The sequence below is a fragment of the Aegilops tauschii genome, chromosome 1, assembly GCF_002575655.3.
Source record: "Aegilops tauschii subsp. strangulata cultivar AL8/78 chromosome 1, Aet v6.0, whole genome shotgun sequence".
In the NCBI taxonomy this organism is placed as follows: domain Eukaryota; kingdom Viridiplantae; phylum Streptophyta; class Magnoliopsida; order Poales; family Poaceae; genus Aegilops; species Aegilops tauschii.
Window position 1 is genome coordinate 21,524,678 of NC_053035.3, and position 12,716 is coordinate 21,537,393.

General features: G+C 41.4%; 1 protein-coding gene across 1 annotated transcript; it reads right to left on the minus strand.

Annotated features, from left to right (window-relative positions):
• Positions 1-11,261: 11,261 nt before the first annotated feature.
• On the minus strand, positions 11,262-12,462 carry LOC109752873 (cysteine-rich repeat secretory protein 55). Its single transcript, XM_020311784.4, has one exon. It carries the CDS (start codon positions 12,383-12,385, stop codon positions 11,501-11,503), a length of 885 nt encoding a protein of 294 aa, XP_020167373.1. The 5' UTR covers positions 12,386-12,462; the 3' UTR covers positions 11,262-11,500.
• Between the last annotated feature and the right edge of the window lie 254 nt (positions 12,463-12,716).

Here is a 12,716-nt window from a genome sequence, read left to right on the forward strand (position 1 = left end):
GATAGATCCCCTATACTTGTGGGTCATCATGGAGCGAGCAACTGACTTATCGGAAATAATACATACTGATGTATGCGATCTGATGAGTATTGAGGCTCGCGGCGGGTATCGTTATTTTCTGACCTTCACAGATGATTTGAGCAGATATGGGTATATCTACTTGATGAAACATAAGTCTGAAACATTTGAAAAGGTTCATATAATTTCAGAGTGAAGTGGAAAATCATCGTAACAAGAAAATAAAGTTTCTATGATCTGGTCGTGGAGAAGAATATTTGACTTACGAGTTTGGTCTTCATTTGAAACAATGCGGAATAGTTTCGCAACTCACGCCACCTGGAACACCACAGCGTAATGGTGTGACCGAACATCGTAACCGTACTTTATTAGATATGGTGCAATCTATGATGTCTCTTACCAATTTACCACTATCGTTTTGGGGTTATGCATTAGATATAGCTGCATTCACATTAAATAGGGCACCTTCTAAATCCGTTGAGACGACACCATATGAACTGTGGTTTGGCAAGAAACCAAAGTTGTCATTTCTTAAAATTTGGGGTTGCGATGCTTATGTGAAAAAGTTTCATCCTGATAAGCTCAAACCCAAATCAGAGAAATGTGTCTTCATAGGATACCCAAAGGAGACAGTTGGGTACACCTTCTATCACAGATCCGAAGGCAAGACATTCGTTGCTAAGAATGGATCCTTTCTAGAGAAGGAGTTTCTCTCGAAAGAAGTGAGTGGGAGGAAAGTAGAACTTGATGAGGTAACTGTACCTGCTCCCTTATTGGAAAGTAGTTCATCGCAGAAATTAGTTCCTGTGACTCCTACACCAATTAGTGAGGAAGCTAATGATGTTGATCATATAACTTCAGATCAAGTTACTACTGAACCACATAGGTCAACCAGAGTAAGATCCGCACCAGAGTGGTACGGTAATCTTGTTCTGGAGGTCATGTTACTTGACCATGACGAACCTACGAACTATGAGGAAGCGATGATGAGCCTAGATTCCGCGAAATGGCTTGAGGCCATGAAATCTGAGATGGGATCCATGTATGAGAACAAAGTATGGACTTTGGTTGACTTGCCTGATGATCGGCAAGCAATAGAGAATAAATGGATCTTCAAGAGGAAGACGGGCGCTGATAGTAGTGTTACTATCTACAAAGCTCGAATTGTCGCAAAAATGTTTTCGACAAGTTCAAGGTGTTGACTACGATGAGATTTTCTCACTTGTATCGATGCTTAAAAGTCTGTCCGAATCATGTTAGCAATTGCCACATTTTATGAAATTTGGCAAATGGATGTCAAACCTGCATTCCTTAATGGATTTCTTAAAGAAGAGTTGTATGTGATGCAACCAGAAGGTTTTGTCGATCCTAAAGGTGCTAACAAAATATGCAAGCTCCAGCGATCCATCTACGGACTGGTGCAAGCATCTCAGAGTTGGAATATACGCTTTGATAAGTTGATCAAAGCATATAGTTTTATACAGACTTATGGTGAAGCCTGTATTTACAAGAAAGTGAGTGGGAGCACTACATCATTTCTGATAAGTATATGTGAATGACATATTGTTGATCGGAAATAATGTAGAATTTTCTGGAAAGCATAAAGGAGTGTTTGAAATGAGTTTTTTAAAGAAAGACCTCGGTGAAGCTGCTTACATATTGAGCATCAAGATCTATAGAGATAGATCAAGACGCTTGATAAGTTTTTTCAATGAGTACATACCTTGACAAGGTTTTGAAGTAGTTCAAAATGGAATAGTCAAAGAAGGAGTTCTTGCCTGTGTTGCAAGGTGAGAAGTTGAGTAAGACTCAAAGCCTGACCACGGCAGAAGATAGAGAGAGAATGAAAGTCATTCCCTATGCCTCAGTCATAGGTTCTATAAAGTATACCATGATGTGTACCAGACCTATTGTATACCCTACACTGAGTTTGGCAAGGGAGTACAATAGTGATCTAGGAGTAGATCACTGGACAGCGGTCAAAATTATCCTTAGTGGAATAAGGATATGTTTCTCGATTATGGAGGTGACAAAAGGTTCGTCGTAAAGGGTTACGTCGATGCAAGTTTTGACACTGATCCAGATGACTCTAAGTCCCAATCTGGATACATATTGAAAGTGGGAGCAATTAGCTAGAGTAGCTCCATGCAGAGCATTGTTGACATAGAAATTTGCAGAATACATACGGATCTGAATATGGCAGACCCATTGACTAAACTTCTCTCACAAGCAAAACATGATCACACCTTAGTACTCTTCGGGTGTTAATCACATGGCGATGTGAACTAAGATTACTGACACTAGTAAACCCTTTGAGTGTTGGTCACATGGCGATGTGAACTATGGGTGTTAATCACATGGTGACGTGAACTATTGGTGTTAAATCACATGGCGATGTGAACTAGATTATTGACTCTAGTGCAAGTGGGAGACTGAAGGAAATATGCCCTAGAGGCAATAATAAAGTTGTTATTTATTTCCTTATTTCATGATAAATGTTTATTATTCATGCTAGAATCGTATTAACCGGAAACTTAGTACATGTGTGAATACATAGACAAACAGAGTGTCACTAGTATGCCTCTACTTGACTAGCTCGTTGAATCAAAGATGGTTAAGTTTCCTAGCCATAGACATGAGTTGTCATTTGATTAACGGGATCACATCATTAGAGAATGATGTGATTGACTTGACCCATTCCGTTAGCTTAGCACTTGATAGTTTAGTGTGTTGATATTGCTTTCTTCATGACTTATACATGTTCATATGACTACGAGATTATGCAACTCCCGAATACCGGAGGAACACTTTGTGTGCTACCAAACGTCACAACGTAACTGGGTGATTATAAAGGTGCTCTACAGGTGTCTCCGATGGTACTTGTTGAGTTGGCATAGATCGAGATTAGGATTTGTCACTCCGATTGTCGGAGAGGTATCTTTGGGCCCTCTCGGTAATGCACATCACTATAAGCCTTGCAAGCAATGTGACTAATGAGTTAGTTATGGGATGATGCATTACGGAACGAGTAAAGAGACTTGCCGGCAACGAGATTGAACTAGGTATTGAGATACCGACGGTCGAATCTCGGGCAAGTAACATACCGATGACAAAGGGAACAACGTATGTTGTTATGCGGTTTGACCGATAAAGATATTCGTAGAATATGTAGGAGCTAATATGAGTATCCAGGTTCCGCTATTGGTTATTGACCGGAGATGAGTCTCGGTCTGTCTACATAGTTCTCGAACCCGTAGGGTCCGCACGCTTAATGTTCGATGACGATTGGTATTATGAGTTTATGTGATTTGATGTACCGAAGGTTGTTCGGAGTCCCGGATGAGATCACGGACATGACGAGGAGTCTCGAAATGATCGAGCCGTAAAGATCGATATATTGGAAGGCTATATTCGGACATCGGAAAGGTTCTAAGTGATCCGGGTATTTTTCGGAGTACCAGGAGAGTTACGGGAATACGGGAGTACATATGGGCATTAGTGGGCTTTAGGAGAAAAAAGAGGAGAAGCCACGAGGGCTGACCGCGCGCCCCCCATGGGCCTAATCCGAATTGGACTAGGGGAGGGGCTGCGCCCCCTCTTTCCTTCTCCTCCCCCTCTCCTTCCTTCCCCCTCCTAGTAGGACTAGGAAAGGAGGAATCCTACTCCTACTAGGAGGAGGATTCCTACCCCCTTTGGCGCGCCTAGAGAGGCCGGCCGGTCTCCCCTCCCTCCTTTATATACGTGGGGAGGGGGGCACCCTAGAACACACAAGTTGAAATTGTTCTTAGCCGTGTGCGGTGCCCCCCTCCACCATAATCCACCTCGGTCATATCCTAGCAGTGCTTAGGCGAAGCCCTGCGTCAGTAGCATCATCATCACCGTCATCACGCCGTCGTGCTGACGGAACTCTCCCTCGAAGCTCTGCTGGATCGTGAGTTCGTGGGACGTCACCGAGCTGAACGTGTGCGGAACTCGGAGGTGCCGTGTGTTCGGTACTTGGATCGGTCGGATCATGAAGACGTACGACTACATCAACTGCGTTGTCATCACACTTCCTCTTTCGGTCTACGACGGTACGTGGACAACACTCTCCCCTCTCGTTGCTATGCATCACCATGATCTTGCGTGTGCATAGGAAATTTTTGAAATTACTACGTTCCCCAACAGGTATTTCCCTCAGTGAAGAAACCAAGGTTATCGAACTAGTAGGAGAACCAAGCAACACAACGTAAACAACCCCTACACACAGATAACAAATCCTTGCAACCCGACGTGTAAAAGGGGTTGTCAATCCCTTTCGGGTAGCGGCGCCCCAAGATGGGCAAACAGACGTGAGGAAATTGTAGTAGATTGATAGATCGAACGCCAAATAAAATAAATAAGAATAAAACGCAGCAAGGTATTTTTATATTTTTTGTTTAATAGATCTGAAAATAAATGCAAATGAAAAGTAGATCGCAAAGGCAAATATATGAGAAAAAGACCTGGGGGGCGTAGGTTTCACTAGTGGCTTCTCTTGAGAAAAATAGCAAACGGTGGGTAAACAAATTACTGTTGGGCAATTGATAGAATTTCAAATAATCATGACGATATCCAGGCAATGATCATTATATAGGCATCACGTCCAAGATTAGTAGACCGACTCCTGCCTGCATCTACTACCATTACTCCACAAATCGGCCGCTATCCAGCATGCATCTAGTGTATTAAGTTCACGGCAAAAACGGAGTAATGCAATAAGACCGATGACATGATGTAGACAAGATCTATCTATGTAGAGATAGACCCCCATCGTTTTATCCTTAGTAGCAACGATACATACGTGTCGGTTCCCCTTCTGTCGCTGGGATCAAGCATCGTAAGATCGAACCCACTACAAAGCACCTCTTCCCATTGCAAGATAAATAGATCAAGTTGGCCAAACAAAACCCAAATATCAGAGAAGAAATACGAGGCTATAAGCAATCATGCATAAAGGAGATCAAAGAAACTCAAATACTTTCATGGATATAAAAAGATATAACTGATCATAAACTCAAAGTTCATCAAATCCAACAAACACACCGCAAAAGAGTTACATCATATGGATCTCCAAGGGACCATTGTATTGAGAATTCAGTGAGAGAGAGGAAGCCATCTAGCTACTCACTACGGACCCGAAGGTCTACAAAGAACTACTCACGCATCATCAGAGAGGCACCAATGGAGGTGGTGAACCCCATCCGAGATGGTGTCTAGATTGGATCTGGTGGTTCTGGACTCTGCAACGGCTGGATCAATATTTTGTCGACTCCCCTAGGGTTTCTAGAATATTGGGGTATTTATAGAGCAAAGAGGCGGTCCGAGGGGCACCCGAGGTGGGCACAACCCACTAGGGCGCGCCTCGGCCTCCTGGCGCGCCCTGGTGGGTTGTGCTCTCCTCGGAGCACCCCCCAGGCGCAGCCAGGGCCCATTATGTGTCTTCTGGTCCATAAAAAATCTCCGTGAAGTTTTGTTGCATTTGGACTCCATCTAATATTGATTTCCTGCGATGTAAAAAACATGTAGAAAACATCAACTTTTTTTGAGACAACCTCGCGAAACTTTATTAACCCGCCACAATGTTTACAGGGACGAATTAAAGATCTCCCGGCTGGCCTAACCAAACAGCAACTGGCACTTGGCACTATGTCAATTGATTAGTACCAAAAAATGATATAAAATGACTATAAAATGATTTTAAAACATCCAAGATTGATAATATAACAACATGGAACAATAAAAAATTATACATACGTTTGAGACGTATCAGTGACAATTCATCATATTCCAGCAAACACAACAACGATCACATCAAATTGACCCCGATCATGTGAGGCAGCTCACGGGAGCTTTGTATTGAAGTACAAGGGAGAGAGGATGCCATCTAGCTACTATTATCTATGGACCCATAGTCCAAAGGAAACTACTCACTAATGGTCATGGTGGCAGCAAGGTTGATGAAGATGGCTAGGAGATTGATTCCTCCTCTACCTGAACGCCAGAATAGGCCTCCATATTGGATCTCCGTGGAACAGAAACTTGCGGTGATGAAAAAATTAGGGTAAAATTGTTACGGAGCGTTTCGAAATATTTGCAATTTATAAAGCCTATGGGGAGGTAAGGCAGTACCCGAGGCCTCTCCACGATAGGATGGCATGGTCCCCTGGCCGCACGGGGCCCTTGGGTGGCCCCGTCTGGGTCTGGTGCTTTCTGAAACCTTCGTATTTCAAAAACAACCATCGAAAATCCCCTGTGATATTTGGAGGTCTTGGAATAATAATTTTCTTAAAAGTAAAAAATAAACATGCGGAAAATAGCAACTAGCTCTGAGCACTAGATTAATAGATTACTACAAAAAATAAAATAAATATCTCCTACATAAAACGAATGTAAGGTTCTATGTCCACCACGTCCTTATCCAATATTTCACCTTCTCTCTGGTCATTTATTGACTTATATCAAATAAAATTATGATTTTTTTGACAAGACAACAAATTCTTACCAAAAAATCCTAAAATTTATTTAGTTAGGTAAATCACTAGCAAAAAGGCCCGTGCGTTGCAACGGGAGAAAAAAAAATTCACTCATATCTTTATCTGGGTCAGTTGGACAAACTATGCGTGGCCGATTGGCAGGTTATGACTCGACAATTTTATTTTTCTCCGGACCTGGCCCACAGTGCGTCGCCAGATGGGCTTCCTCTGTTGGGCCAAAACGGATGGCAAGTAACGAAACCAAATAGCTTACGTGAAATTAATTGAAGCGGGACGAAACCAAGAATATCACCTCCTTTTAATAGTAGGTATAGATATAGATGGGCATGATTTGGTAAACCATTATTTAGACAATCACACTAATATGAAAAGTAATCATGGTTAACTTACTATAGAATATTTACACCCGTTGCAATGCATAGACAATTATCTAGTTGCTATAAAAAGTATATAAAAGTGGTAAGATAATAATCTGAAACAATCAAACATTTTTTCCCGAATATATGGCTCTTTTTAAATTTATAATTTTTTAAAATTCACTAACATTTTAAATCTATATATATTTTAGCTAGTTTTCTTTGAACTAGCAGGTGAAGTTTTTCCTCATGAAGAGCGAGCGAGAAAAAGAGATGAACAACGCGAGCTAGTGTAGTGAGAGAGCGACCACAATTTGCGCGGTCCATTAGCTTCCGGGGTGCTCGTTTCCGACCAACAGGGGAGTATTCTGTGCCTTAAGCTAAATATGCATGTCGCCCGCGGCAAGCATTATTGTGCGGTTGTCTACGTGCGCTCGGTTGGGGGCCGGCCCATGAAGCGGCTATTGCGCGTTCTCTTTGAATGGTTTTAGGAAGGTTCTGGGAGCTTCTTGTCCAGTTTTTCGGAGCTTCCGGGCTGTTTTTTTTTTCTGTTTGGTTTTTCTGTTTTATTTCGTGTTTTATGCGGGTTTTCTAAATTTCATGAAAATATTTGGTTTCATCAATGTTTTTGAATATTGCTGATATTTTTGGAAACCACGAAAATGATTTGAATTTGTAAACTTTATGACTTTCATAAATATTCTGGAAACACTATTTTAATTCGTGAGGTTTTTTGAATTTCATGCACATTTTTAAATTCAAAAGTTTTTTTGATTTGTGAATAATTTTTCGAATTCATTAACACTTTATAAGGAACACTTTTTGAAATCATGTACCTTCTATATTTTCATGAACTTATTTTGAATTCATGAACATTTTATAAATACAAGAATATTTTTCAAATTCACGTACATTTTCTGAATTATTGAGCCATTTTTAATCCCTTAATATTTTTTCAATTCATAAACATTTTTTCTAATTCACGAAAATTTTCTTGACTCTAGGAGCAATTTTTTAAATTTCAGAAAAAAAAGGAGAATTTGTAATTTTCTTAAAATTCAAGTTTTGGACTATAAAAGACGCTATAGAAAGTGTTTCGGGAAACCATACGGGCGCTATAAGAAGTGAGTGATCCTCCGAGAAACAAAAAGGAAGTGAGTGATCCATTGATGGCTGGCCCACCCACGGCGCTACTAATTAGTCAAATAATGAAGTTTTCTAAGGAAGATGAATTAGTGGCATTGGTATTACCCTTTAAAGAGAAAGAAAATGAAACAAAAAACTAAAAGAAAATCAAAATAATGAAGTTTTCTATGAAATAATTAATTAGTAGCATTGGTATAATCCTTTAAGAAGAAATAAAATAAAATTAAAATTAAATATCAAAATGATAAAGTTTTCTAAGGAAGAATGAATTAATTTCATTGCTATTACCCTTTAAGAAGAATGAAAATGAAAATAGTATTATGCAAACAATTGATAAAATGCACACACAATTGACACAAAAATTATGAATTTTATAATATGCAAGAATAATCATATAATAGTGGTACTTCGGGACAAAGAAGTTCTATAAGAAGGAATGAATTCGTGATGTTGATATTACTCTTAAAGAAGAAAGAAAATGAAACAAAAAACTAAGAAAGAAAAGGTAGAACGAATTAGTGATATTGGTATCACCTTTAAGAAGGAAAAATATATGTGAGAAACAATTTTAAAAACTTGCACACAACTTTGCACTTTTTTAATATGTATATGAAATAAACATATAGTAGTGCAATTTTAACACTTTAGTACAATTTGTACACTTGTTCGATAGTAATTGCATCTATACATTTTACACTCATCCAACATCCCAAAAATACCCATATAAACTAGCTTAAAAGTAAAAAGAAAAACAAAAAATGCATAGAAATAGGAAAAGAAGTAGCATCATCGGCCTTTATGCAGGCAATACAAAATGGGCTTCAGCCCAATAAGAAATTGACTGACCCAAAATAGTGGTTTGTCAGAAAATTCGGCCCAAAATATGACAACAGACACAACAGAGAAAAAAAGAACAAGGAGCACGAATCTTGAAGCAAAGATCAATGGCCCGCTAGGAAACTGACGATAGCCGCGTTGGTGCTTGCCGAGGAAGCAGCGAAGAAGAAGATTAAGAAGGGCACCCCTCCGGTACCTCGTCTCCGTCTGGTGCCTTGGGCATCACCTTTGGCCACCCCTACGGTCCTACTTCGGCGCGTCAGGCCGCTACTGCTCGCTACAAGTGTGCATGCCCGCCAACTGGTTGATGAATTGCCTTCAAGGTAAAAAAAATAATTGTCTGTGCAATTTTCATAAAATGTTGTACCAAATGTTCATGAGTTTTTCAAAACATATCCAAGTGTTTCAAGAAATATGCTCAAAAAATCTTTAAAATAATTCTTATTAAATGTAAAATAATCTACGCATAATTTTAAAAATTGCTCATATCATTCAAAAGATGTTGTGACATTTAAAAAAAATCTAACACTTCACAAAAGTTTGTATGTTTAAAAAATTGTTCATGGTATTTACGAAAAAGAATTCAATATTTTTAAAATAATATCCAGCCACACATTCGTAGAATATTCACTGCACATTTCGCAAAAACGTTCAACGTGTATCTGAAAATTTTCAAACAACATAAGGAAAATGTTCAATGTATACTTCGAAACATTTGGCAAACTACTTGACAATAAATGAAAGAACAAAGAAATTTGAAACTAAAAATAAATAAATAAATAAATAAGAGATACGAAAACCTAAAAGAAAACCAACAAAATAAAACACAAAGAGAAAAGAAAGAAGAAAAAACCGATACAGAAAACACAGAAAAAGATAAACCCGCACAACAGAATGTAAAGCAGGTCGCTAACGTTCTATAGAACCTTCCTAAAATCGCTCTAATCGGCTAGCCCACTAACGCGGGCATGCACCAAGATTGGCGAGACGAGGATACATATCGCAGTCAGCGACACATATCTCTCGCGCCCAATAAGGGCAGAGCCTCGTCGACCGAACACGCACCCGCATGATAATGGGCTAGCTCAGTAAGCCGTTATGTGCCTTCTCATGCCGGTTTTGGAAGATTACAGAATTTTCTTGGATTAGTTTTTGGTTTTTTATTTTCAGTTTGCCTTTCCAGGTTATTTTTTTTGTTTTTAATCATTTATTCGCTTGTTACATTTTATAATTATTGATTTTTTTTTAAAATTGGGACATAATTTTGGAAATCCAGAATTTTAAAAATCGTGAATTTTTGTTTTTGAATTTGGCAAAATTGTTTTGAGACTACATGAAACTTTATAAACTCGATTTGTTTTTGAAATTTGGGATTATTTTCAAATCATAGAACATTTTTTGATTTCACAAACAATTTTAAATCCGGCAAAACAGTCTTCAATTTTATCAACATTTTTTAAAATTTGAGAGCGGTTTTTAAATTCATGAACGTCTTTGAAGTTCGCAAAAAATTTCTAAAAAAATTTGAAACTCTTAGGAATTGTCAAACACTTCTAGAAACATAGAATATATTTTTGATAGGAAACCAATCGAAATAAAAAATCATCTTAAAATAGAAATACAGAGAATTGGTGTAGGCTAGCTTTGCTGCCCTATTGGGCCGACCCAGTAGCGCTGGCACGGGGTCCTCCCCACTCCCCGGCCCCAACCCACATGCTGGGTGCGAGGCCCCCCGACTACCCTGCATGCGGATTCTCGGAAAGAAAAACTGCTTCCTCCGTTCCTAAATATAAGTCTTTTTAAATATTTAAATGGACTACAACATACGGATGTAGGAGTATATAGACATATTTTTGTGTGTAGATTCATTCATTTTGCTCCGTATGTAGTTACTTGTTGAAACCTCTAAAAAGACTTATATTTGGGAACGAAGGGAGTAGCATCCATGTGAACCTCAAAACAAAATGGATCTAACGGCTAGCGATCGTACTGAACTTCTCCTCACCGACCACTCACACTTTACTTAGGTTAGATGCAATAGAGATGACGTTGTTAAAGTTTAGTCGGCTGAGATTTAAGAAAAAACTAGCCATAACACATATGTAAGGAGCAAGGTGGTTGATTACTCAAAATTGCAATGAACTGTTTTCAAAAGAATTACTTAATTAATTATTTTTGCACATAGTATAATCGAATTCGCTCACATACACAAGCATACACTGACTTCTATAAATGCATGCACGCACACACTACCCTTATGTGCACCTTCGAGTGACTTAACCGGCATAGCATCTTATGATTTATGATTGACGAAGTCACCACAGGCAGTATGAAATTAATTAACTTTCGTGGGTAGTAGTTTTGCAAATATGGAAATCACACAAGGATAGGTTGTTGCACGAAATGTATTTTCACAAGCAAACATGTGCGAGGAACACAAGGCTAGTTTTTCGCTTATTATTTTGCACTTAACGAAAATTATTTTGACCCTGCTTGGATTCTAGGCTAGCTACGAGCTAGCCATACACTACAAATGGATTCGCCACCACCAGGTACGCACAACGAGCTAGAGTGCTACGTACAGTAGATACTAGCACCGTAGTTGACTACGTAGCTGTACTCCACCCATCACGGGTAGTTCAAGACGATCTTGTCGCACTGTCCGAGCTCGTCGGCCGACTCGTCGGCGCCGTCGAGGGGGAAGAAGAAGGGGTACACCTCGTAGCGCGCCATGCAGCTGCTGTAGATGACGCGGCACCCACGCCGGTACCGGCAGTAGTTGGGCAGCTCCGCCACCGCCTGCGCCACGCAAAGCCCGCAGTCCGCCGCCGTGATGTCCCTGGTGCACCAGCCGAGCCCGTAGATGGTCGTCTTGGCTCCGCCGCCCTCGCTGCCGAGCCTCGTCGTGTCCGTCGCAAGCCCCTTGTTGGCGGCGTCGCCGGCCTCGGAGGCGACGCGGGACATGAGTTTCCCCTGCGCCCGGTCGAACGCGGCCAGGTCGACGCCGGTGGCGTTCTGGGTGTTGAGGAGGATGAGCGTGTAGCCCGTGTCCGCGAGGCCGACGAAGTTGGAGGTGGAGTACCGGAGCAGGCAGTAGTCGTAGAAGACCCGGCCGTCGGAGCTGCCGCGGCAGGACGACGCGACCTCCTTGGCCGCGGCGGCGAGGCAGAGCGAGCAGTCCTGGCGCGGCACGTCGCCGCGGCACTGCGCGAGGCCCCAGACCGCGGACGAGGAGCGGCCGGCGGTGGCCGTGGCGTAGTAGGCGGCCGAGGCGCGCGGGACGAGCGCCGCGAGGACCTGGTCGATGCTGGCCTGCGTCTCCGCGCTGGTGCCGTTCTTGGCGCAGTAGGTGCCGATGGCGTCGACGGCGGAGCACGGGCGCGCCATGGCGAGCAGGAGCGGCAGCAGCAGCAACATGAGCAGCGGAGACGAGGAGGAGGACGCCATTGCGTGCCTACGCTTTGATGTGATGTGTGTGGCTATAGCTGCTACTAGTGATTTGTTTGCATGCATAGGTTCGTTTCTTATAGAGCGGGCAGTGAGTGATGGGTGCTTGGTCCATGGCTGATGGCTCTATGCGCAGCCATAATGGACGAGAAGATGCATCCATGTCTCTTGTGTTTTAATGGTTGGAGACTGTGTGCATGTGTGGCGGCACTGCTTGATCCTGTCAACTTCTAGATCGTGCGGACTGGTCCATGGATGTGGATTATTATTCTCTTGTTGGGTGGTACAGTAGTACGTGGTGTTAATTAGCTGCTCAACTAATTAAGCCTGCCACTTAGGCATGCATGCTCACTTGCTTACGATTGATCCATGCATGTTAATTAATCACTCGGAAATC

What these genes read in the sequence shown, in the direction of transcription:
- LOC109752873 (XM_020311784.4), bottom strand. Translation starts at nt 12,385, where the DNA reads ATGCATGCAAACAAATCACTAGTAGCAGCTATAGCCACACACATCACA.